The following is a 27,621-nucleotide window of genomic DNA, read 5'->3' on the forward strand; positions in this document are numbered from 1 at the left end:
GGATGTGCGTTGGGCTGCCGCGATACGCGGGAAACGTTGCCACACTCATTGCTGCTGAAGAATGGCCTGTTTTTCTCCGGGCTGATGAGCGCGCCTGCCGTCACCTTGCACGAATTCATGGTGTGTCCTCTGGGAGTTTACTACTCTCACACGTCCTTGATCGCCCGAACTCCCGCTTTGGCTACTTGGCGAGACAGTTCGCAGATCTTATAGGACCACCCGGACATATCCCTCCACCCCCACAGCCTCATCTAGAAGTACCACTGACGATAAGTGAAACCCTCCCTTACATGCATAGCAAGGCGAGTGTTTCTGGGACAATTTCTCGCCTTTTGACTCAGGAACTACTCTACACAGAGTATATTGAATGGCTGCAAGTATACACCGACGGCTCCACTAGTCCGGCGACAGGAACTACTACGACAGCAGTCTTCATCCCAACTCACAACGTCTGCATTGCAGACAGACTGAACATCGCCACAACATCCACTACTGCGGAGCTGGTGGCCATTTGGCGGGCTTTGGAGCTGCTAGTGCGAAGTGGAACACCAGGGAGAGCAGTCATTCTCACAGATTCGAAATCTATTCTTCAACTTCTCCGGAACCCCGAAACTGGCACTCCATTGACTGCAACAACTGTAGCATCTGCCAGGTCAGCTGAAAGAAAGGGTTGGCAACTTGCTTTTCAGTGGTGTCCTGCACATACTGGAATTGCGGGAAATGAGAAAGCGGATGCTCTCGCTACTGAAGCCCATGGACTTGAGACCCCAACCATTTCCCTTCGCCGGTACAACGAAGCATGGCGATTTATACGAAATTTCTACCAAAAGCGCCACCCACACCGAGAGACGGCTGAAGGACGGCCCCCTCCAGCAATCCCCCGCAAGCTGTCAAGAGAACAAGCGTCAATGTTACATCGGCTGAGGGCAAACTGCGCAAACACAAGATCAACTCTGCACAAACTTCAACTAGTCAATAGTCCTGATTGTCTACACTGTGGAGCCCTAGAGGACATTGAACACGTGCTACTAGTGTGCACAGAGTACGAAGAAGAGCGTAAAACCTTGTTTCAACGCTACACTTTCAATGGACTTCCTTCCTCCACCACTCGGGAACTCATCCCAGAAGCCCCACGTCGGCTAGTCCAGAGGGCTTACAAAGACCTCTTGGATTTCTTGAGTGAGACTGGTTTGGCAGACCGTCTATGACCTAATACCACACACCGCAAACAGCAAGGTTGTTAAATTGAAACCCACACTTGTGCCAAAGCCCCATCACATTATTGGACTGGTTTCCAAATTTCCACACTATCTCTTTTAGCCACCTACGGCTCCTCCCCCTTCCCCAAGCCGGGTAGCGACTCGCCCCGTACAGGAGGCCAACATCTCTCCCGGCTTTCCCTTTCCTTCTCTGGACCTCACAAAAAGAAGAAGAAGAAGAAGTATATCATGACTTATCTTTTTTATTACGCATTTGTGTGTCGAGTTAATGGTTTAATAGTTTTAATGCGCTTACATGCGGATATAGGTTTTTAAGGGTTTCCGGAAAGCCATTACCTTTCGACGGGGGCAGGCTTTTCACGACGCTATCCTTGTTGCCGAACCTTCTCCAGGTCTCATGAGTGTCCTGGTGAGGTTCCAGACTGTGCAGGCCTTGAACGCCGCCTACAGCAAGCGGCTGGATGCTCTCAACGGAGCTTCGGCACTCACCGCTGTCGTCTCCTGTCTCGGCATGGCGTCCGTGGCGGCTTTTCCTGTAGGTGTCTTCAGCCCCCCTCCCCTCATTTCGGATAACTTCACTTTTTGTCTTCAGCAGATAATATTGGAATGTAGACGCCGAGTAGACCTTTTTTAAAAATTTGTTTTTTTTGTAGTCATTATATGTACACTAATGGGTTTTGGGCACGTTGACATTTTATAAATATCTCGATATTTGTGCTTTTAAAATTCTAAGCCCACAAATTATCTTCATGCGTGTACCGCTTTTGCGTACAAACACAATCAAATATTCGTGATATGGTGCAGATAAAAGCACCCCGAACAACGCGGACTGATATTAATGTGGTTACTACGTTAGGTTCGCGCATCACACTGAAATGAGAATGGGTGATGTGCTGTGACAGGCCAGACGCCCAATAATATCCTCAGCTGTCAGTGCAATCTGGATCAATGAATGAACACCTGGTACGTCACCATCAACATCTGATATGGGTCGCCACTCTGTCTGTCATTTTGCATGACAGTATAATCTTGCTTTATTTTGATCTTTCGGTAAATTTATGATGTCTATATCCGAAAGTACAGTTGCTCTTGATTATGTCTTTACAACACTGTACCTTTCGATCCAGTGTTACTGTTTTAGTTACGTTCGGACCAAATAATGTACTAGAGCTGCTTTTCCCACATCTCTTTCAGTTGGGCACCGTCCCAACCGCGCATGCTGTGTCAGCTAATGTGCTCTTCTTTGGGATGTTCGCCTATCAGGTAAGAATATCTGAACTGTTTCAACAGATTGGATCTAATTGCATCTTTTCTTCACTCGCGTTTTTTTTTTTAGCGGAGCTGTGAGGATTAGTTTTTTTTCAGTTTCGTGTCCGTGGACAAATAAACCTCGACACAACCCTCTGGACAGCTAGCGGCATCTATGAGCGACGGTGGCAACCAGATAACCGGCTTTCTGGTTTTCTGGTTGCCGCCGTTGCTTATAGATGGCGGCACATAGTACAGCTCCGCTGCTCTTCCACGTTCACCAGAGTGGAAAGGCTGAAAGTTTTCTTTTTTTTTTTTTTTCCGCAGGTGATGCAAACGGTGATCACATTTTGGATGTTTCCCTCCTTCAATGGAAGGCGAATTTTTTTCGTGCGATTGACAATCACAACCTTGTCTGGTCTTGCTGTTCTGATCAGTATGTATGATTTTAGTCGTATTTTATTTTTAACATTTTGTGTAAGCAATTCTGATGGGCTTGCCAAGGGAATTTAGGAAGCATGTGCACTGCGATAAGCTTGCAGAAAAAGAGGTGGACTCATACGTGTACTTTAATTACAACGAAGTGCCATATACACAGTAAATCTGTGTTTATATAATTGTGCATAATGTAACAGCGTTGGTCCATTAAATTGTGGTTTAAAACTCATTGGTTTCAAATCTGGTAAATGATTTGTTTTATATATTTGTGACACCACCTTTCACATTTTGTTGTGACTACAAATAGAATTATTAATCAAAATACATGGAATATTAAACAGAGTTGAAAATCGAATAAATATTTTGTGGAATGCCTGCATGGCCATAGTTAGGGGGAGAAAGTTGGCTTAGGCGGGAAAAATGATGTTTGTTTTTTTAAACTTAGGCTAGGTGGCGCAAGCTACCACTCGTTACAAAGGGTTATAGTCATTAACGCCCATCCAACATCCATCCATCCGTGTATAGTGTTACAAATGTTTTTTTTTAAATATTTACTGCTTTGACAAAAATATTTACATATATATTTTCACACTGTTTCAAGTGTTACGTTGTTGCTAGCATAAAGGCAATCCCCCTGTTTGCAGGCGTGATACATGCTCTTGAAATATAAGTAAGCTATATCTAGCCATATTATTTATCTTTTGCAGTGGCTATTCTTTCTTCCATCGGAAAACAACAGTGGTACAGCCAGAATTACACGCATCCCCTGAAGCAGAAGCAGCCTTCAGATGAGGTATGTGTAGTTCATGTCGAGAATTGATATATCAGACCTAACCTGCGTGATGCCTATACTTCGTCTCACATTAGTATGGACTATTGTTAGCCGCGCGTGCTAAAAGCGCGAGATTGTTGCTTTTTAATGAAGCCTCGGCGGCTGCACGAGCGCTCATGCAGTGAGTGCTCCAGTCAAGGCAGTCGCTCGCGCTAGCACAGCATTCGCGGTTAGTCCATGCTAAGGTGAGACGAAGTATAGCTACTCGGTCGAGGTCCGATTGTGTGAATAGAAGCACACTTGCACGACTTTATTTCTTGTTGCAAGACACCGTTATGACTCTAGCTAGAATTGTTAAAGATTGACACTGGTTAACTTCATTTCACAATGCTGATCTTGCGAATAAATACACAAATTCGATTGTGCATGTTTATTTTTTTCTAGCCAAATTAAGCAGCCCGAGACATCGCGGTAACAAAAATGCTGTCGGTAAAGTACCTTGTTGGGGCAGGACAGGGAGACAGCTGCCAGAACTGTCTTATTTGCTCTTTAAGTTATTTTATTTGTACCGTAGTAATGTCACTCTATCAGAGTGACTTCAATGACTCTCCTTTTAAATAAATTTACCGTTTCCTATTCATGAGTCATACAGGGTGTTTAGCTAACTTGTGCCAGTATTAAAAAAACAAAATGCTGGGGCACGCTACGCATGTGGATCTAACGCGGTTCAGTCCTATTGAGTAAGTCAATATATTATTTTTTTTGCGATGTACGAAACTGGGTAAATAAAAAATTAATTAGTTAACTTTTTAAATAATATTTGTGTACGAAACATTCAATACAAAAGTTGTAGGACATGTTAAAAAAACATCCCGTCGTGTCATTTCAGCCAAGGTAGCCTTTGTGTGTCTAGTCTTTCGAGCTTTCAAGAAAGCGCGCCAGATTTAAATAAATCTCACAGGACGGCCTGCTAGCGAAATGCTTTGTTAATACCTTAGTTACGTGAAGTTAAAAAAAAAATAATTTCTCTTGTTTGTGCTCCCTTCTTTCGTACTCGTCTCCGTTTTGCTTATACACGTTTCCTCCGTATTATGCACCAGTTAGCCCAACAACATGTCTCGTTAAGCCCAGTATAGGGGTGCCACTAGTGCCACTAAATAAGCTACGCTTCAGAGTAACGACACTTGCCAATCTTGTGTCCTAAAATCATGGTTGCCAATTATCTGAAGCTTTAACTGAAATCACCAGAAACTCTTTTCCGTCCTCCAGAAATGTTTACACAGTTTGCAACAGAGCAAAGCAAGATTGCATGAGCTTCCTAACACTGAATGTAATGCTGAAGAAGTCGAACTTTTGAATCATGACGATCGGCAGTTGCGTCTGCTCTGCACAAGCACCAGGATGGCGGCGCCCACAACAATGTCGGGGAACAGAGTGCCGATGCTTTAAGCGTAGCACATTTAGTGACTCTATGTGTGGATATGAAGGGAACTTGGCTTTGGTGGGCTACATAACTTGGCTAAAACTTGGCCGGTTGAATCCAGCGGGCTAATGACAGGCCATCACCTTGCCAACCATGCCTCCTTGAAAGAACGGGGACGAAGACGGTGGGGTGGTTTAATCGAGTTTCCACAATTGAGGAATATATGAACAGCTTAATGTAGTCTATATGCAGATAAGCTCTCGGCATTTGATAACTACCTTTTTGGGTGGTGGACCGTGGCACGTAGACTTTATTATATCCTCAACACGCCATGGAGTAATAGCATACCATTACCTTCCAGTGGTAATTCATCGAAGCACCGGCACTGGGTTGGAATCGGTCCGCTTGCCGTAGACGAAGTCGTCTTGAGCATAAACGTGACCATGCGTTTGACACAAAGCCCTCGCGATTCACGCTCCCAATCGACTGACTTCATGAATGAAGATTCTTGGGGAACATGCAAAGTTCAACAGCATTCCATGCAGCCACACTCGCGCAGCAGCTTCTTGTGTTCCTTGCACACTTTCCGCGATTGTTCTTATGCTCATTGAAATGTGTGCACTTTCCGACGACGCACTGACAGCGAGACAACCGTAGATATTTAAAAATTGTAACACGGTATAAAGTAACGCTCGGAACTAACTCGCGCACGACGTCCGTTTCTAAGCCTTTTTTCTCATACCCTTGGCGGTTGCATACCCAGTGTCAATGGGCAATTAAATAAAGCACCGGGTCGAGGGTGCAATAAACTAGAACCGCTAAATAAGCTACGCTTCAGAGTAACGACACTTGGCCATATCGTGGCTTAAAATCATGGTTGCCAGTTACCTGAAGCTTTGTCTAAAATCACAGGAAACGCTTTTTTGTCCTCCACAAATGTTTAAACAGTTCACGACAAAGCAAAGCAATATTACATGAGCTTCCTAACACCGAATCTAATGCTGTGGAAGTTGCACTTTTGATCCATGACGATCGGCAGTTGCGTCTGCTCTGCACAAGCACCAAAATGGCGGCGCCCACAACAATGTCGGGGAACGGAGTGCCGATACTCTGAGCGCAGTTCATTTAGTGGCTAATTGCGGACACAGAAAGACACCGACAATGTTGGAACCCTGGAAATTCTACTACTGCCGCTTCATCTAGCTTACGTAGTTTTAGTATCTCACGTTTTGTGCTGTCGCTTGTTCCGGCATTGTGCAGTGCTTCGGACCTTTCATCAATGGACACGCGACTTTCGAAAGGGATTTGTCGATTGTTAGAGGTTCTTCCTTCTCATGCGCAGGGATTCCCGCTGCTGGTGGCGTCAGCGACGTTCGAGTGGTTGCTCGGCCTGTGCCTGGTGTTCTTCTTCTTCACCTTCGTTCGCGAGTTCCACAAGGTGACACTGGAAGTGAAGGCCGACGTTCTCGTGGAGCACATGGACGACGAGCCCATCTTCCGCAAGTCACCCTTCATGTCTGAGACCACTTACCTGCGTGCGCACGAGACGTGAAAGCAGAACTGGCGGATGGTGTGGATGAGGTGAACCTAGGGTGAACCCAGTTATTTCCCCGTTGGACTCGGCCGAGGTTTTCAACTTATACGTAGCCCGTGGATGTCTTTCCCAAGGTGAAAGGTAGAAGAAGCGTTCTATTTTACCTTTATATGTTAATTAAGAAGTCGAAACGAAACCAGATTTGGCAATTGTTTTTAAGGAAAAGGAAACGAAAGATTGAGAAGGGGGAAGGGGGGGGGGGGGGGGGATCGGTATGCTGAGTGAACGTAGTGCAGTTAAAGTTTTATGTCACCAAATGTAGTGATGGCTGAGAGCATGTAGACGGCTGGTTCTAATATAAGCGTTTTTATCTGTCCGGAACGGAATGATAGGTGGCGCTACAGTCTATGAAAGATGAACGTTAAAATATTTTTCCACGACACAATGAATGCCTCTAACGAAACTCACCAACTGACAGTCAGCCATCTCGGTGTCGCGTGACCTATATACCAGACTTGTGCCTATCTTAAATACTCTACTCAAGATACTATATTTAAAATACCTTTGATAGTATTTTGGTATCTTTCAAATACATTTAGTCGAGAGTATTTGCTATTCTATCTTAATTACATCATGACTGAAGAGGAGTTCTGCGGCATTGATGCAGAAAGTCCTTCCCTTTCTGGGACTATCTCAACTCATACAATGGTTATATTTATGCAATTTTCGAGAAAACCTACAAATTCAATCATTCGAAATTCGATGTAAATTATTATTTGCATCGAAATTTGATGCAAATTATTATTTGCCAGCTTATTTCACTGCTTCGTCCTAGGTAGGGTTTCTAGTGCGAGGAAGTTGTGTGAGACCATTCTTTACACCAAAATGGCTCGTGATAATACATATTCCCATCTTTCATGACACCATCTATTCAGTAGATGGTCTTACCCAGTGCCTTATAAAATATTTGTGGAAAGAATTGATATTTTGCTTCTGTCTGATTTTGAGTAGAACATTGTTTCCGCATACATCGATTCTTTTTTTTTTCTTTTTCTTTTGTGTGTGTGTGTGTGCAATAAATGTCATTGCATATGCCTGTCAAATGTCATCCCCGAAACATTTCCTTTCCGTGTCCTCAAGAAAAGAGATCACTATTGATTTTACTTGAAGTACTTACAATGCGCAACTTTCTGAAACTGTTCTAAAGGTGTGACTGTTTGATACAAAAACTTGGAGATGAACCCTCCAAAGCAGATCCGAGCATCTATGGCGCCAACTTTGAATGTCGGCTTCAAACTTGCGTGTTTTTTCGCCCTGTGCATGGGAGTAACTCGTTATTATTGCATCCTGTACCCTACATCCACAGAGCTTGAGTATAAAGACAGAGGCACCGGATGAAGACAACTTTATAAAGATATTTTGTTTGCCTCCGTTCATGGGCTTGTTTATAAATTATGCGATGGCTTTTTCTCGACGTAATAGCGTTCGTGGAGCCGCAGTAGAAGTTTAATGGAGGAAAAACACTTCGTCTCTAAATAAACCTATGACACCAATTCTTGGTAAACTAACAATATATTTTACTTTCTGTTCAGTGTCGTTTTGTACACGTTCCGCCAACTTGGCTGTGACTAGCCAAGCATATTGCACAGCGTTGCTTTCGAAGGTACGCGTGTCTGTATGATGCCAGATGACCGCAATTGCTTCCAATTATTGCTGTGGCAGTGTGACAGCTCTCAGCCTAAACACATAATTTACTAAAGACACCAACATTGAGAGGTAGAACAATCGAGCATGGTCTCTATTACTCCGTTTCGGATTCCGACGTGCCGCAACGGACGCCACGGGAAATATGTTCGCCAATCCGGCACATCCACGCGTTCAAGGTGACTTCACGCTCCGTCCGATCGGAAGGTCACATGCTTCGCTATGAATTGGCTCCTTCAACTCGTAGGGGTTGAAACCGGGCACAGTGGCCGGACCAGGGTGTAAGATAGACGGGTGGGGAAACGAGAGCCAAATGAGCGACCAGATTGTGTACCCCTCGGTTTTCTCTTTTTCTGTGGCGCCATCTGTGTGGAGTACCGCGAACTCACTCCAGGTGGGCGACCGGTGGCGACCGGCTAAACTGGCGGAGATGAAGATGAAAGAGCGTGTTGGTGAAAATACAGGAGTAGAGAAAGAATAAAAACACTTAGGGACAAGGACAGACAGCACAGTTCTTTCAACTAGCAACACACATTTACTGGTGTCTCCTTCAATAGTGCTATCTCCTTCCTAACGTTTGAGACTAAAGAGGAAGATGCGGAAATATATATATATATATATATATATATATATATATATATATATATTTCCGCATCTTCCTCTTTAGTCTCAAACGTTAGGAAGGAGATAGCACTATTGAAGGAGACACCAGTAAATGTGTGTTGCTAGTTGAAAGAACTGTGCTGTCTGTCCTTGTCCCTAAGTGTTTTTATTCTTTCTACGACTCCTGGCGGAGATGGTTTCTCGTGGATTTTTAATAGAGGACTGTCGTGCTCTCGGTTTATTTTGCGCACTCTCCCACAAAGTTCCATGCAAATCCGATTTCGATTTTTTTCCTCTCGCCGCAGCGCCATCTGTCGCAAATCGAGGGTACCCGCAAGCAGACGAGTACACAATCCGGTCACGGCGCTGCGGTAGGCTTCTATGGGCCGTTTCCCCACCTGCCTATCTTACACCCTGGGCCGGACTGATTTTTGAGGTTCGTCGTGGCGACGCGTTTGCGCATATACTCCGTTTCACTCTATAGTTCGACCGCAGCTGCGCTCAAACTTGGTGTCAAACGGGGTATATAGACATGTAAGCGTGGCGAACTTGTTTCAGAAAGAGACGCTAACGTTTTGTATCGTGCCTGCAGGCGTTAAGCTTGGAGAAGTTTGGCAGCGTGGAAGGCGATGCATAGAAGAGCCGTCAGGGCTGTTGTAAGGAGTCCCGAGGCGGTTGTGGTGTGAGCGGTGTTGCACAGGTCGCCACGACAGAAGCACATGTAGACTCGTCTGTTTTGGTAGAGCGTTTCGGCGCAGCGTTCCTCCTGGTCGTCCGGAGGCCTCTGCAAGCACATCCGCTCGGTGGCCAGGTCGAAGTCTGCGAGGATCGAAAAAGTTTCGAAAAAAGCGTGTTGGTTGGGTCCGTGATCCAGGGAGCTTGAACACTTTAAGGGCCAGTTCAAACATACAGTGTAGTGCTATAGACCAACACTATACTTTGTTTCAGCTTAAGTCCAGACGCAACCGACGGTATACGAGTTAAGGGACCGATCAAACAGCGTCAAAAGCGAAAGTCATTAAGCCTTTCCCTGTACGTGATTGGTACAGCGATGATGGAACACCCACCATTACTAGATCAACTCAGTTATGGAACTTTCCATAGATGCTGTACATTGGAGGTGGTCCGAAACCATGTCCGATTTTTTTGCAGCTAGGTGGCGCTGCCGGCGCATTATTCCACGCGTTTTCGTCTGCTACTGCTCCGCGGCTGCTTGCGAGTCCTGACTCCTCTCGAGGTTTAGCATGGTTTTTGGTTAATTTTTGCCCTTTCGCCAGTAAAAATTACAATTTGAGCATGAAAAGCGCTACGACCGTTTTGGCATACGCTTTGCATTATTGTAAAATGCTGCTGCCTTAGCTGTGCTGACAGCGCGAAGCGTTTCGAACAACCCAAATTCGTCGGCGCTACAATCAGGGCAAGTTTCTACATACTGTAATAGTAGATGTGCCGATGACTACCAACTGCAGCAGACACAATTTGAAAGTCGTCTGTCACTGTTAGAAAAAGCGCCACGAACATCCGTAAGCTCAGTAGGCCGCATGCAACGGCCACAAGCGCGCCGTAAATGGTGATGATAGCGAGTATTAATGCGGAGCGCGCACCCTCTAACAGGCGCCACACAAAGGGACCCCCCCTCCGGAGCGGAGTTCTAGAACCGAGTTGGTTCTAATAACGCTGGGAACACCTACATAAATATGGCGAACACCATGATGGCGCAGTTTTTATTCTGTCCGATTGATCTCATCAGCTCGTAACGTAGGCCGCGTCTGGACTAAGAAACGAACGATGGAAACAACGCTGGTACAGCGCTGACTTCAACGTAACTCAGCGCTGATGTGACGCTGTATCGGCAAGGTCAGCGCTATATCCAGTATTGTCTAAGGCCGTGGTCACACTGCTTATACATCATACAAAAGAGACAATCTGCATACAGATTCGAACGCCAGTCACTGCGAGATCCGTGCTTCGAATGCTGCGAGGCAGTGGGTTGTCGGAGAAACTTGGCACCGGGCATTCGAACCACGGGCATTGCGGTGACTCGTGTTTACAAGCTGCTTTTTGTATGATCTACGAATAGTGTGACCCTGGCTTAATAGCGCAGAGATAGCGCTGTGGTGTACGTGTAAACAGACCTCGTGCAGAGCAGGAAAAAAAATCTCTTCGACGTAAATTGCGCCATACAGTTAGCGCGGACACGAGAGGTGGGCTTCTTGGCATTGTTATCATCAAGGCCATATTGAAGCACGGAGTTGACCCCTTGAGCTGGTGACTCGCGTGACCACATTTCCTCGTACTATATTCACTGGCAGGATGAGAACGACGGGGAGGGGTTTCAGTTGTCTCACCTCCAGCGCGATCTTCCTAGCTTCGATAACTTTTGAACGTCTCGTGAGCTTCGACCGTGCACGCACAGACAAAGTACGATAAAAGGCAACAAGTGCGGGGTGAGAGCCCGGGCGACTAAGAGACGCCCTGCCGTGTCCATCCCAGTAACCATAATAATTATGCTGGCAAAAAAGAAGAGAGAGAAAAAATAAACACGTTGGCAATAGCGTGTGGTGTGATAGCTGGGCCGTGCACCGTGGTCATGATATGAAAATGCTATAGTCACTGGCAGAATCAGAACGACAGGGCGCGTCTTTTGAAGACCCGGCCTTGAGCATGCGCTCCACGAGGAGCGCGAGACGCCGAGGCGTGGAGCGCGAGACGCCGAAGCGGGACAACTGAAACTTCAGAGTGCTGTTCTCTTTCTCTCGGTGGCTATACGTTTTGTTTTAAAAAGCTTTTTGGTTGTGAAGCATTGTGGTGGCTTTTGAATATTGAAACTTAAATTAATATTGTTTCTATTTTCCGGTACAATACTCTTTATTGAATCAAATCGCTCTGCAAATAGCTCGGTGATGTAATTTCTCTTTGTGGTGTATCGTCGCGAGTATAGGGAGCTAATCGTTTAGTCTTTTACGTAGCCGCATTCGGGTGATGGTTCATTGAGTGACGGTTTATTTATATTATTTCTTTCGAGGAAGATCTTTGTCCAAACCAATCCGACTGACAGGCATGGTCTGGGCAACCGATCGACAGTTGACAACAATCCCTTCCCCTCTATCGACGGCAGTAAACAGGGTCCCGGTGCCTGACGGTCCAAACAACATCGAGTCGTTGTTTATGAAGAGGAACGTTTGTCCTCTGAAGCTGTGGGCATTGCGTATGCGGCGAAACCCGTTTCCCAGAAAGAAAGCCTCTGCGATGCATGGACAGCTATAGAAACCGGGTAGATCCAATTCGAGCCCCGACCAGGGGGCACCTAACGGCAAACGGGTCCGTCCGTCGAAACGGACCTCCTTCACGTCGTACACGTGGCCAGATTCGTGAAGGAGTTTTCCCTTCGTCATATTGACACCACGGAAGGAGCTTTGGATTCGTACTGCCACCCCGTCGTAATGACGACGGGGACACTGTCCGCTGTGCTGTTCGTCGCAATTGCTTCCCGATGATTCTGCGCCGGCTACCGCTAGGGGAGGCAACAATAGGCGACCGGCACGACGCTGTTGGCTCGCGAGCTTCCTATGCGGTGCAAGAGTTCGTCTGCTTCTTTTGTTGGAGCTGCGGTGATGTCAACGCCGAGCTCTGATTGGTTCTGAATGAAGGATAGCGGGTAGACCTCGAGGCAGCTTGCTTTGAGGTCTACCAACTTATCCTTCAATTAGAGCCAATCGAGCTCGGCATCTTGCTGACGTCACCGCAACTCCTGCGCGAAAAGCAGACGACTTGCTCCCCGCAAAGCGCCACCGCCATCGCAGGACGTCAGGCGCCTGTTGGTGGCACTGCAGTAGCGGGACATACAAGGTGAGTCTCTGAAGTTCCACGCCGAAAACGGAACCGGCTGACTTTCTTCTTGTAAAGTCGTTACTAGATCCACGCAACACCGCCTAGTTCACGTCTTTGCAGCGTCTCACAACGGGCTCAATGTTAGCGCGGGGCGACGCCAAGATGCGCGCCTCCGCCGCTTTATTGTGCGTACTTTTGTAGAAATTCGCTGTGTTTGCCACTTAGGGCGGGTCGAGGATTTACGAACGTTGACGGAATGCACAGTACAGACTGCGCATCTGCTACCGCAGAAGACTCGTATATGCGCATTTCGTGGGCCCATCGTACCGTAAAGGACGTGCAAAAACGGTTCCCTAGAACTCTTCATCGTCTTTTGCAGTCTTCGACAAAAAAAGAAAAAAAGGAAAGCGGCAGGACGTTTTATACCGATGCCCGACCTCCAGCACGCGCTCGTTCACTTCCTTCGAGCTTTAGCTGCGCGTGCACGATCGAGGCTCACGAGACGGCGAAGCGTCATCGAAGGCCGAAGCTCGCGCTAGATGACCTCCTTGCCGTTCTCATTTTGTCTGTGGCAATAAGCGGTATTGGTCTGCTGCCCCGAGAGCAGCTTTTGGGAAAGCGATATGGCCCACGAGTGAATGCCTCACCGTCGTCCCTTCCCTCGATGAGCTTGCCGCACCACTTGGACGCGCACGGCGTGGCGTCGACACCTCGGACGCCGTCGGCCGTGGTCTCGTTGTAGGGGAACGGGTCCCGACAGTCTCCCAGCTGGCCCCTCGAACGACACGTGTAGCAGTGCGATGTCCGACCTGCGACAAGGAGAGCTTTACCATCGGGTCTATGCCGATCACAATACAAAGTCTATTTTCAAAATGCCACGAAACAACATTGGCGGTTGCCATATTGTGTGATTGAATCGGGAGGCCTAGTGACTTGCGCTGTTAGCGCTGCTTGATTGGTCCCATTAGCTCGTAGTGTCGGCTACGTCTGCACTCAAGCTGGAACGAAGTATAGGAGGTATTCACTGGACGCCATATTTGAGGGCGATGTTTAGAGCGCATGCTCAGAACGAGCACACATTAATAGCCTGCTAAGACCGGCAACCTTCATGGTGCTAAATGCACGCTCCAAAAGGACTGCGGAAGCTCGCCGTCAGCACGCGCTCAGCAGCAGCGCATACGTCTATGGCCGCCAGTGAATACTCCCTATAGACACGTTGTTCGGCAAGCAGAGGGGATATCGTTTTGCTCTGTCGCGGACTTTTTTTTGAAGATGAAGGTTTGTAGAGCCAATCGGGGAGGGACGTGATATTCTGGTTGGCTCCACCCAACCGGAAGGTCACGTGACGCGCTCCGGGCTATGAATAGGCTCCGCGGTGGCTAGCAGTCCGCTATAAGTACAACCTAAGGGGTAAAACAGGGTATAATGAATGTGTGCTGACAGCGCGAGCTTCCGCAAAGGTGCATCGTGCATGCTATGCTATAGATCCCCATTCTTGGCAGGCAGAAAGTGTGAGTTTTCTCTGAGCATACGCTGTGAACGACGACCTCGTCTATGGTGTAAGGTGAATATCACCTCTTCGCCTCAAGGATTAGATGTGTTGCAGTGGAGAGCGTAAAGCCGAGGTCACACCGGTTATATAGACGCTTTCAGGCAGCTGTGATAACTGATTTTAATTTTTTGTTTGCTCTTATTGCTTTCGCTTCACTTCATCATGTCCACAGCAGGACAGGCTATTGCCAATTCAGGCGTTACTCTGTCCCTCTCCCCAGCATAGGCCTTTGTGAAACTCGTCAACGCCCGGTTCAGTGGCTCGGCACCTCGGTGAGTCAAGAGGAAGTTGGCAATGACGGCTCAATCTGGCGCGTGTTTAAAGCATCTATACATCAGACAAAAGGCGGCATGCATACAGATTCGAACGCGAGTCACCGCGAGATCCATGCTTCGAGTGCCGTAAGGCAATGAGTTCGGGGAGAAACTTGACACACGGCCTTCGAACCACGGATATTGAGGTGACTCGTGTTTGTAGACTGTCTTTTGTATGAGGTACGTATGACCTGCAGTGTGACATTGGCTTAACTCTACAAGGTCTCAGCGTAGCTTGGGTAGGGTCTACTAGAACTGGGAGCTGTGCCAACTGCATCGGCATCTCGATAGGAACTGGGAGTCGAGTCGCCCAATCCTGGCCGCAGGGGCCTGGGGTGGCGTTGCCAGTCACAGCGGGGACGGGAGCCCGGTCAGGCAGCATTTAGCGAGGCTGGCGTAGGGCGTGTTGGTGTGACTCTTTCTTCTTGTTTTGCGTTGTGTATGAAGCGGTGTACAATATTTTGTGGCTGCTTTCTGTGCCGAAGAGGCAAGGGACTCGATCACAAAGATGTTAAATACGGTGAAGAGGAAGACGGAGCGGCGCTGTTTGGCGCCGGGGACACGGTGTAGGATAATACTCTTCAGGTGAGGACAGTGCGCACCTCGCGCAGTGCAGGTAAAGTTCGTTTTTCCCTCTCTCTCTTTCTCTCTCTCACTATGGTTTCAAGCGGCGCCGGCAGATGACTCGTCGATCCGTGGGCACGGCAAAGACGGCTCGTGCCGCCTCATGTTCCACACGCGCAGAGCTCCAGCGAGGTTGTCGCTCGTGCAGAAAGACCACGGTGTACCGGGGTGTCAGGGCAACGAGCTAATTTTTTTCGTTCTCACACAGTTTCGCTGTTTGGCCGCCGGCGACACTGTCAGCCGCGGGCACGGTGGCCGCGGAATGATGCAGCCTTTCGGATGCCCTTCGAACGAACGCTATCTGATTCCTCGCGCCGCGCGTTCAGCCCCGCCGTGTCCTCACCTAAAGAGTGTACCTTACACCGTGGCCGGGGGGCAAGGTGGGTTTCAATACATGCAAAGAGAAACACTCCTTGTTTAGAACGCCGAGCAACGCCTTTCTGTTTGAGGAGTGGGGTCGCCTGATTCCAAGAAAAGAAGAAAACAAAAATGGATGAAGAGAAAAAAAAACAAAAAAACGTCCAAGAAGAATCTGTGACCTGTGTGACATCTCGGAGAGAGCAAATTTCTTCAGATTGCTCTTCAATAAAGACAACAGTTGTAGTTGCTCCGTTTATCTGGCCAGTCTTCGTGTTTATTTTTATATGATGCATGCTGACTATAGATAAAATGAATTCAGACATATCCTGGCCTATAATGTTGGACTGAGAATGCAGAAGTCAAGAAAACATCGCTCTCATTATTTCATGCTATGTAAAAATATGTATTAACACCAGAACAAAAAACTAGGTATTTAAAGGTCTGCAAAAGGTACAGCTTCCGAAAATAGAATTAAAAAAGCCTTGATACTAAAGCGAGAGGAAAGCATTGCACATTATATCATATACTTAAACTTCGCTTTCTTAATGCTCACGCAAGATGAGATAGACGATTCTTCTTCTTTAAAGGAGCTGTGCAACGATATTCAATTGGAATGTTTTTCTCTCTACACGAGCTTACTGGCACAGCTGGGACTCAAGGATACTCACACGCAACGCCATTGGCCAAGAAACTCCTTTGTTGCGGTGTAATTTCAAGGACAAAAGCGATCATTTTCATTCAATCTCTCCTTTGCAAAATTTGATGACGTAACTCGGGGATCGCAGTACACCCAAGTGACGATATTTGAATGCGGTTCATAGATTGGACCCGAGCATTGCGTGAGCACTCGACTTGGGCTCGTGACAATTGCTAGCTCGAGAAGCATTCGGGTTGTGACCCGTGTCCAATCGCTGCAACGACGACAACAGCCGAGCCATAACAATGTCTGGAACTCAGCGCGTGTCCTGCGCTTTGCCAACCCCAGCGCGTGGCTATGATCAACACTGGCGGCATATAATCGGCTCCAGATCACGTGGCCACTTGTTCTGGCTGCGAGTTGAGGGGGTGAACGCTGCTCGTTTTTCTTAAATTTTTTTCTGGGACTTCTATTGCGTGGGTTGAAAAACGGACGCGTGTTTCGTAGGTCATTAACGTTAGGGATCCGTTTTAAGCGGTATTTGCGCAAAGTACAAAAATTGTTGCATAGCTCCTTTAACAGCGAAACGAAAAAAAGAAGAAAAAGAATATTAGAGAATCGAGATTGTAACTATACACCTCTCCTAGAGCCACTAAATAAGCTGCGCTTAGAGTATCGGCACTTCGTTCCCTGACATTGTTGTGGGCGCCGCCATTTTGGCTCGTATGCAGAGCAGACGCAACTGCCGATTGTCATGATTCAAAAGTGCGACTTCCTCAGCATTAGATTCGGTGGTAGAAAGCTCGTGTAATATTGCTTTGCTCTGTCGCGAACGGTTTAAACATTTGTGGAGGGCGGGAAAACATTTACTGTGATTTCAGATAAAGGTTCAGATAACTGGCAACCATGATTATAAGACACAATATGGCCAAGTGTCGTTACTCTGAAGCGTAGCTTATTTAGTGGCGCTAACCTCTCCCAAACGGCGTTTACGCTTTGGAATGGTCCTGCCGCTCGCTCAAATCATGCTGTTTCATGGGGGTGTGATATAGGGTTGCACTTAATCTTTCTCGCACACAAGCAGGCAAAAACAAACGAAGAATGCGACTATTTTCAGGCTGAAGGAAGCGTCGCTGCTGCGGCGGCCAGGCCTCTGTCTGCTGTCGGATGGCCGCGCTCTGCCCTCCAGCGCCCTCAGCGGCGTGTTTGCACATTGCGACACTCTCACGGCCGCCGGACGGCACACCTCCCCGATCTAGTACACCTTAGCTTGGGGTTACAGGGAAGCTCAAGAGCGCGAGACCCTTGGCCCACAGGAAGAGTCTGAATCCTCGTTTTAACTCGTGCGGTGGGTAGCGCGTGTAGCCTTTACAGTGTTGTGGCAGGACGATGGAAGGAATCTCCCCATAGACCACGGAAAAACGAATAAACATAGGCGGGAATTGAAACATTCGGCCTTCGGCGAATTGATAGAATGAAGTGTCTTGCTACAATTTCAGACACGCCATTAACCTCTAAATAGAAAGTGCAAAAAAAAAAAAAAAATGCAGCTTTGATTTTTTTTTTTTTTTTTTTTAGGAACAACTTTGATTGCTGCTGGACAACTTTCGAAAGGCCTTTTTTTACGCATTTCACACGAATGAAAATGAACCGGTTTTGGGGGAACGCTAAATTGGTAACCGATATTCGAAAACCGGAACCCAAGAAAAACCGAAACAAAAGCGATTTCATAACTATAGCCGTTATAGTTATAAACCTTTTGTTTTTGTTTTTGTTTTTCGGTTGAGTTTCTGATCTTTACGTGACCTTGGGGAATACACTGCGACGATGACGCAACCACGGCTTTTTAACGTAACATGAAGCAGGGGCTAGCCGAAAACGGACGAAGAGAAACGAACAGCGTTGAGTCGAGCGCGGCGGCCGCGCTAAGCCTTTGAGCAGCCACGCACATTGAGCACTTCGAGGATGATGCCACCGCCGGTTTCTCACGTCGCTGCAGAGAAACTACCGCGAACAAACACGGGCACCTTCATGAGCTTGTGACCATACCCGGGTAGGTGAAGCAGCCATATTTCAATGCATCCATGCCATGGATGCATTGGTACATGGGAATGATTGAATAGCGGAGTGCGTGATATGAATTCCTTTGAGGTGCCGGCGTTACCGCGTTTTTAGTGCATACGCTTCTGTTTCACCCTTACACTCGTGGCTAGTTCACGCTACTTTCCGCCAGAAGTTCTGCCCAAATGAGTATACTACATATTTTCCTGGAGATGTTTAATCACAATATAGGGCACAGCCTTTAGGAGTGCCTTTTTTTTTTAACACCATTGACTGTTATGAATTTCATTTAGGCTAGAGACAGTGGTTGCAACTTTCTGGAAAGATTTATAATAATCGACAGTAATTTGTAAGCGAGTAATGAGTTATTGCTTGCTTCTTAATATCACTCCTACATTGCGAAAGTAACATGGCAGAGGGAACGCTTGCAGAATATACGCTACATGAACGGCCGGTTTTGGAATCTACACGGCAAACTGTCCGTGTAGATTCCAAAATATTTTTTTTATATAAATAGGAATTGGTTTTAGGAGCGCGTTCCTCGAGGGTTGTACACACAAACATGCTAAACGTTGTATGCGAAATGTAAACGGCGAATCAGTGGTGGTAAGTGACGCTGCATTTACATTCAAAAGGTGCTGAATTGCCATCAAGAGGTTAAAGTTCGGTGCCCTAGGCTACACGTCGTCTTCCCCTAAAAAACAGTTGATAGCGTTGACCAGCGGACGCTAGCCGCTTCATGCGTGCACGACAACCTTCGAAAGCAGCCGAAAACTTCCGCGCGCGGATATTCATTTTGGCATAACTGGTTATGGAGCGGGCGCCAATGCTCTGTTCCCTCCTAAGCTGACAGTGTGGTGGAAGCTACGTATTCGTTGGACCAATCACACGTCTATCTTTTGTCACATGACCACGCTCCCTCCCACAACCACGCGCAGAGAGACAAAGAGAGAGAGAGAGAGAGGGGTCAGGCGATAAAAACAGGCGTTTGGTTGGTAGGGTGAGCGTGTACATCGCACTTTCGGTTCGAAGCCCGGAGATCCGAGGTTCGGCGGTGCAGGGAGACGCAAGTGGAACCTTGACATCGTAGACGCGATCTCCCACCGAAGAAGAGGCCCGCTCACGCAATAGCGTTTGAAAACGGAGAAGTTTACTATACATTGCAAAGCCTTGCATTGAGATACGATTGCGAGTTAGCTTGACGTCTGCGGTTCGTCGCTTCATACAAAACAAGTATGTCCCGGACGCGCCGACTAAAAATTGGTGACAGGTAGTCGATAAATTAATCGATAAATTGGTCTGATGTTGATCCAAATGGGTCTGATAAAAGAAGTACGAAGTTGTAAATATAACTTTATATGTTGAGGAACACAACTGCTGGGATTTCTATCGCTCTTGTGACGCATGAACTGCACGTTTCCACTTCTTCAGGAATCAAGAGACTTTCCGAACTACAAAATAAAAAAGAAAGATTGCAAAAAACTTGGTCACACAAATTCGAGTTCGCCTACCATACAACATTTACTAACAGCTGTCTCTAATTAAAAAAAAAAAATAAAAAAAAAAAATTACAAAGATAATTTTAACTACGCCAGTGGGTTAAATTCGAATCCCGAAGAATGTTTACTATAAACAAATGCTTCAGTTGCTCTGGGCAAATTTAATAAAACACATTTAGCGGGATACTCTAACGCGGACAGATAACAAAGTGTTACTAACCGATTGACGTATCAGTGCTATAGCTTCGTACTTCCGCCGGTATGACGACTAATCACAACAGGACCTACTTCCGGCGACGCACGGTGAACGGATAACGGGACTTTTTACCGAAGGTCATTCTCACGAGGATATACGAACGCGTAACGGTTTCTTTAGGCATGCTGGAATATGCAAACAGCGTCCCTCTTTGCTCAGTGCAGTCTAACAATAATAGGAGAACGAAAACCACAGACCTTTAGTGTCAATGTTCAAGACGGTGCGGGAAATATATATGAATATGAGAATTAAAATGGGATTAAGAAAATAAACATATAACACAACCAGCTAGATATTCGCGGTATCGTTCGACCAAATAAACATGCTTTCCCGCTAAAAAGAAATAAAGAGGAAGGAAGGCCACTTACGTCCGTGTACAATCGTCGGAAGAAGGATGACCGCAAGCATCAATACTGACAGCAGGGCCGGTAGGCCTAGCCTCTGGGTCGACGGCTGAAACATGTTTGTTGTGGTTCTGCGACCCGTTCGTTCACGTCGACGGAAAACTCCTCGAGCCCTGCTCACGGGCCTCGCTGTCGTCTCTTCCCTCCCGAAGCAACAAAGTGAACACTCGGAACGAGAGATCTCAAGTCATGGTTGTCGCCCAATATCCGCTGGTGTAGAGCGCCGACTTCGAGCGAAAGTCCGGCTTGCCGATGGTCCCGGTGGCGGTCGTTAGGCCTAAGCAGGAATGCGGCAAGGAGGTGTCTGCTTCGAGCAGGCGCGCCTCCACGTCGTCGACTGCTGGAGACCGGTTTCGGGCAAGGAGGCCGTCCGAGCGGACTGTGGTTGACCTCTTTCCTCAGCTGGTTCCTGCACGGGTCTTCCACTCCTTTCACCTGCAAGCTGGCAGTGCGGTGGGAGCTACGCGCTCTCGCCGGTACAATCAACCCGCCTCCCTTTTCGTCACCTGGACTCCGCTCTCTAAGCGTGGGTACGGGCGGGAGACTGATCACGGGGTTAAAGATAGTCGTGTGATTGGTCCGAGGATCACCTTAGCTTCCAGCGCCCTGTCAGTTTATGGGTAAATGGAGGTTGCTTCTCGATGAACCCGGCTCGCGAAAGTATCTACCCTTGTCCTTGAGGTCTTCCTGGTCTTTTGAGCAGGACACAGGGAGCAGGTGGACAGGGGAGGTTTTACAAAGAGGTACCCGGAGGTTTTACTTTCGCTCTTCCCGGGGCTAGGCTTAGCGCTCGTGGACTTTGGGTACCACTAGAGACGTTTGTGTCCCCAAGCTGTTCGACTAGTAATCCGTTGGGCCCTACGTAGGGTCAAGAGAAAAAAATGTTTACGTGCTTTCGGTAGAGTAGGCCACTTGTCGCTGTGGAAAATTTAAGCTTCGTGAAGAGATAAGAGTGTAGGCCAGCTGGTTGAGAAACAGCAGAATTTACGTCATTCATGAATGATGAATGAATTTATTTATTCGGATACTCCAGCTATAACTTGTTTTTACCTGGCAACGTGGATAATGGTCATTTTGCTATTCTTTGTTACAGGTTAAGAAGAGTAGGAGATGCTCCCCCCACGAAGTTCTTCACTCTTTCCAATTTAGCAGTGCGAACAGTGGAGAGGAGGCGAGTCCCTTCTCACTTTCTCTCGCCTCCTCTCCAGCGTTTGCTCCGTTTGAGTGGAAAGAGTGGAAGGCTTTGTGGCAGGACTTGTCCATGCTTTTCTTAACCTCCAACAGGGTATAGAAATAAAATGTGCGAGGAAAAAGAAAAGCGCAAATGAAAGCAAAAATCGTTAATATTAACGGGCGGAGCAAAATAATATAAATAATGGGAAGAACATAAAATTATCCTTACTAGCACGTTTTGAACACGTGCTGGTTCAGCACGTGAACATGTATATGTTCACAATTTCCTTATTTTATTTTATTTAAAATACTATCAGTTTCATCCGGGATTACAATAGGAGAGGGCATATTGTACACACGTTTTTATAAAGAAAACAACAACGATAACTCGCACTTTAACAAGAAAAAAACAGTACAATTTGATTACACAATTTTCTCAGACGTGTTGGCCAAACTGCTGAAAAAAATGCAACGTATCAAGCAAAATGTCACGCAGCAATAAATACAATGATACAAATGCCGGAGCAAACCCGTACGACACTCAAACAGGAAAACTGAGAGAGAGAAAAAAGAAAAAAAGGAAGAAAAACCGTCGCGTTTTGCTGCATTGCTTTATATACGAAGAAGAAAAGTGAGTGCCAATTTTTAGCTTTTCTTCTTAGGCATTTCAGAACCAAGGCTTATTTCGTACAGTGCTCAGAACATTTGTTACGTGTGGCAGTTTGACCTTCTGTTTTGAGGGCAACAAGAAATTTGGCAGTGATACCAATATTTCTTTCTCCTACCCGATGAGAGTCCGCGCTAGTAGCGCCAAAACACTAAACGCTGACCGATGTTTCATACAAAAAAAAAAAAAAAAAATCCTCATAAAGAAAATGCAGGAAGAGAAAGAAAACAAATAATATGCAGCTCTCGTGAACAGGAAGTTATATCACGAGCCGTCTGAACTCTATAGTGAGCCATAAACCTTACTTGAGCCGTGAGGCCAAAGCCTTGGAATTTATATTGTTCTCGACGTGCATGGATCTTGAACTACATTAAACGGCCTTTAGCATTTCGGGGGATTGCTGAGTAGCCACGGTTTCCCGCCGTCGGAAGTAGGAAGCGCGGGCGCATTATTTTTGTTCTGTGATATTTTTAGCCGTGCACGTTGATGAGATGGAGCGAGGAAGGTCGCCGCTGTCCGGAGCGACCGCAGGCGACGTAGCTTTTCCTCAACGCAGAGATGTAACTTTGTTTCTTGGCAGTTTCCAAACGTCTTCGTGGCGCGTATCGTCGCAACTTTAGCTTTTAACACCTGAACATCCCGTGCTGCTAGATGCACCACTCGGCTTGTCTTAGCCGCGACAGTCCTATCTAAGGATAGATCGATTGAAATGTGTGTATATTTTCCCGGTCTACCTGTGGAACCGATCTTTGTTCTAAATTTTGTTAGCTTGTCTTCGTTATATCTTGAGTTTGAGGAGAGTATATAGCGCTCGCACCACTTTTAGAGTGACCTTATTTTGAGGTCACAGAGTAAATATAAAATTGAAGGAATAGGTTGATGGCGACTTTAAGTTTGCGTGTTTTTCTTTATGTCCATAACTGCACACTAAGGCTTAAAATACCTTAGTTTGGCAGTTATCAAAAAAAAAAAGTTTATATTCTAACGAGTCGTGGATTGCACTTTTCATTACACAATGACAATGGAAGTGCAACAACAGCTTAATCACAATTGATGTTTCATCTACCTGTACGAATTGGTGTACAATGAGATATCGCCAGCTGGTACATTTGCGGTGATTGACTGGGCCGTCAGACTAACGTCTACATAATGAGACACTCATCAAGCTTGTACAACTTTCGGAGATCTCCAAATCGTAGAGGTGTCCATTATGAGAACTAATGACCTCTGAGTCCTCGCTGAGTCTGTCCGACTTTATTGTAGAGCTGTCCAAGCCTCAGAGGTGTCCAACCCCCATAACTCGGACACCTCTTGAAGTACTTATATCGGGACAAATAAGTCCCCCACAGGTTTCCCATGATCAACTTTTTTTTTTCAGTCATTTAATGAAGTTGGACAGTGCAAGCGTGCAGAACAGCCAAGTTGCAAGGGTTTTGCTGTGCGCGATCTCTGATACCAGGCGAGACAAAGATATCTGTCGACTTCAGCTGCCATAGGCCCCCCTTTCCACTAAAACATTGGTCAACCTGACTTATCTTTACGCCTTCAGATTTGCACAAAGAAGCCTTTCCCTTATTCTCTGTGACCAGAGACCAGGGCAAAAAGAGAAAGGGAAAAGAACGCAAATGCTCTTGGACCGCTCGTTCTAAAAAGCTGGTTTCGTTACTGGCACTTACAAAGAAAGCTACAAACAAAAAGGGCGCCATATGTAATTACATTCAATTTCTAGTGTAAAAAACAAAAAACTGACGAATATGCCGGAAGAGCTTTAAGGTTGCGACAACAGGCCGTCGAAGACAATGGATAACTGGACCACGTGGTTTTGTAAGAAGAAAACCACACGAAGAGCCATTGTTCCACTATCATGCGCGTGGCAAGCGTAGCGTTTTCTGTCCTTTTTTTTTTTCGTTAAGAAATTACTGTCTGGAGCAGTCATTTCTTGCGATGGCATGGTTTTAAAGATGTCAACAAAACAAAACAAAAACAAAACAAAAAATACGGAAGAATGGGGGCTGAATTTCTTGATGGCAAGAGCAGTGCAAGTTTGAATTTCACGAACTCTCAATCAACACACTTATTTTACATACAATGTGATATTAGACAGACAGACTCAGTTGGAGACTGTTTCAGCATCGTTGATAATACGAGCGATGAAATTGCTACTGTTAATAATAAGTATTACTAGTAAAAATACTGATAATAACTGCATACTACGGCGGAATCATGCGGCACGAATGCTTGCTTCAGCTGGAGTGATAAAGTATTTTGAGAGCGCTGTTTTCCGTCATGTTCCCAGCTCTCATAAGCATAACTAAAAGAACGCTCCAACCAAATCTATACATCTCGGGGTCTCTGAACATTAGGGCTCGGTTGGGAGTCTTCTTTTAATTCTTATTCCCCCGAAAGCGACAGATTTCTGCCAAATGTTTACGCTCAACTCACAAGAATCTGTTAAACTTTAGGAAAACAAAGAACACCTACTTCACAGAATTACAGAGAAGATGCAAGCGAGCTGGTGAACTTTCAACATTGTAAAACCCGAGACGTAGAACAAAAGGAGAAGAAAAAAGGGGACAACACAGAGACCTGTGTCTGTGTTATCCCCTTTTATCTTCTCCCTTTGTCCTGCACCTACTTCACGTTCATATTATTGCTTAGATTGATAATATAATCCAAAAACGATAGGCCTTGAAATTTGTGTCACACATGTCGTTCAGTAAACTGTTACTAAGGCACCATATAACTAAAGCAGAGTGAGATCCAGAGGCCCGAGGTCAGAGTCTTGGAAGGTATATCTTTCGCACTATAGATCCTGCGCGGCATCTGCATCGAAAGTTGGAGTTCGTAATTCTGTAGTCCGTTGCAGAATAACATTTGTTAAGGAAGCTCCACCCACAACAAAATAAAGCTCCGCTCATAAAAAAGAAGAAGAAGAAAAGGTTGCTGGGCAAAAGCTCAGTCAATTGAAGAAAGTTCCCAGTGACCGTCTTCTGACAAGTAACTATGCCAAATATAATCGGGCTGATTATTTCATAGATCATATATGGTTTAGATTTAAAGCAACTATTACAGAAACGCATGTTTCGCGGCCTATCATTCTGTCAGACCAGAAAGTGTACAAGTTCTTACTAATAAAATACAGCATCTGAAAAAAAAAAAAAAAAAAGTTGAGGCGGCGCTTTTTTTAAGCGGCTGTAACACCCCGCTAATACATCATACAAAAGACAGTCTCCTAACACAGTCCGAGGTGTTTTCTTGCTTGTATGACGGGTCTCACCGAGGACACCCGGCGACAACCCCCGAGATGTCACCCGCCGAAGAGCCAGAGAGAAGAGACGATCTAAGACCAGCGGCCGGAGGGGACGCAAAATTCGTCTGCCGCCATATCGGCTATGTAATTAGTGAGTGTAATAAATCATATTTGTACAAACAACATTCATATTTTCATTTTATTTAGACCAATCTCACCGAGCGTTCGGATCATGCGTGAAGCCGTGGTAAATTTAGTTTACGGGAGTTGAGGCGCGGCAGGGCCCAAGACGGCTTGTGCAGTGCCGTGCTCCGCTGCACTTGCATAGGTCTCCAACAAAGTTTTCCAACTTGCGGGGGAAAACAAAGTTCCCTCAATGCATTGCGGCAGCGATGGCGCAGCCAAACTGGCTGGTGAGATATATATGTGTCTATCTAAAGTGACTCAAGGCGGATAGAGAAACGCATATGTTTCGCGGTCTATCATTTTGTCACGCCACAAAAAAAGGGTTGCGTCCTTATTGAGTACAGCATTTGTTACCGAGAAAGTACGTAATACAAAGGACACTTTGTTCGCTGCAGACGCTATGACGAAATTACTGCGGACAAGACTCGTGCACATTCGAAGCACGTTTGCATCATACATGTGTGTGCTTCGAACATGCAGTGTTTTCTACGACCAATCTGACAGGACCGCCATACATGGATGGATGTTGATGGCTATACCCTTCGTAACGGGCGGTAGCTTGCGCCACCTAGCCTAACACGTCTCAGACAGTGTTTGCAGACTGTCTTTTGTACGATGGTGTTATCAGTGTGACTAAGGTTTTACATATTTATAATAATAACCGCCATACATGGATGGATGTTGATGGCTATAACTTTGTAACGGGCAGTAGCTTGCGCCACCTAGCCTAACACGTCTCAGACAGTGTTTGCTGACTGTCTTTTGTACGATGGTGTTATCAGTGTGACTAAGGTTTTACATATTTATAATAATAACCGCCATACATGGATGGATGTTGATGGCTATACCCTTTGTAACGGGCGGTAGCTTGCGCCACCTAGCCTAATACGCCTCAGACAGTGTTTGCAGACTGTCTTTTGTACGATGTGTTATCAGTGTGACTTAGGCTTTACATATTTATATTTTGCAACCGTATGTTTGTTATGGTATCTTATAGACCGACACGCTGTTTACAAACAAGCCCGCGTTTGCCCACACCAGGTGTGGGCACTGCGCATGCGCAGAAACCGAATTTGAGTAAACTGAAGCTTCTGCGCATGCTGCCAATGCGGAGAGCCAGTCGTCTGCTTCTTGTACAGGGGTTACGGTGATGTCAGAACGGCGATTTCTTATTGGCTGATTGAAAGAAGAAATAGTGGGTAGACCTGAAGGCATCTAGCATTAAGGCCTACCCACTATCATCCTTTTAGTCAAAGCGAATCAGAATTCGTCGTCGTTCTGACGTCATCGCAACTCCTGCGCAGGAAGCAGACGACGTGCTCTGCGCGAATACATGCGTCGGCGCGTTTGTGGACTGTGCTATACGATTTGTGTGTCGTGCGCTTTGATTTTCTGGTGCGCGCGTGCGCCAGCAACACGCAGTACACGCGACCAGATTGCGTTTCAGTCTTCCGTTTCATGGTACCTTCGTTCGGGAAAAGCATTGTCTCGAAGCTCTACCAAACTTTAATTGTATTGCTTTTTTTTTTATTATTATTATTCTTGCGTAAATTGACGGGAAAGACCACTCTCCCTTCGCGTTTCGGTATGGACGGGAGCGTGATCACGTGGAAAAAGGTCGACGTATGGTTGGTTCAACGAGGTGGTGTAGTTTTCACCCCCTTCAGCTTTGCAAGAAAATCCGGGTTCGACTACAACTGGTCGTGCTTCGAAACTAAAAAGCAGTGGTGATGAAAAAAATAAATAAAAAAAGAACCGAAATATGAGCAAAAAATAAAACAATAATACAAAATAAGAAAAGAAACAAAACCTGCAAAAGAAGGTTTAAAATGCTTCCATTAAAAAAAAAAAAGAAGAAGAAGAAG

General features: G+C 46.2%; 1 protein-coding gene across 1 annotated transcript; it reads right to left on the reverse strand.

Moving 5' to 3' along the window:
* Positions 1-9,381: 9,381 nt before the first annotated feature.
* On the reverse strand, positions 9,382-20,758 carry LOC121833027. The gene is made up of 3 exons (XM_042286091.1): positions 20,445-20,758; positions 13,421-13,582; positions 9,382-9,761 (listed from the first exon to the last, which is right to left on the reverse strand). Exons 1-3 carry the CDS (start codon positions 20,536-20,538, stop codon positions 9,538-9,540), a joined length of 480 nt encoding a protein of 159 aa, XP_042142025.1. The 5' UTR covers positions 20,539-20,758; the 3' UTR covers positions 9,382-9,537.
* Positions 20,759-27,621: the final 6,863 nt, after the last annotated feature.

The sequence above is a fragment of the Ixodes scapularis genome, unplaced genomic scaffold (assembly GCF_016920785.2).
Source record: "Ixodes scapularis isolate PalLabHiFi unplaced genomic scaffold, ASM1692078v2 PGA_scaffold0__279_contigs__length_252992795, whole genome shotgun sequence".
NCBI lineage: Eukaryota > Metazoa > Arthropoda > Arachnida > Ixodida > Ixodidae > Ixodes > Ixodes scapularis.

Coding starts and splice junctions, on each gene's coding strand:
- LOC121833027 (XM_042286091.1), bottom strand. CDS start 20,538: ATGTTTCAGCCGTCGACCCAGAGGCTAGGCCTACCGGCCCTGCTGTCA. Junction 13,583..20,444: donor TCCGACGATTGTACACGGAC/GTAAGTGGCCTT, acceptor TCCTTGTCGCAG/GTCGGACATCGCACTGCTAC. Junction 9,762..13,420: donor CATCGAGGGAAGGGACGACG/GTGAGGCATTCA, acceptor CGATCCTCGCAG/ACTTCGACCTGGCCACCGAG.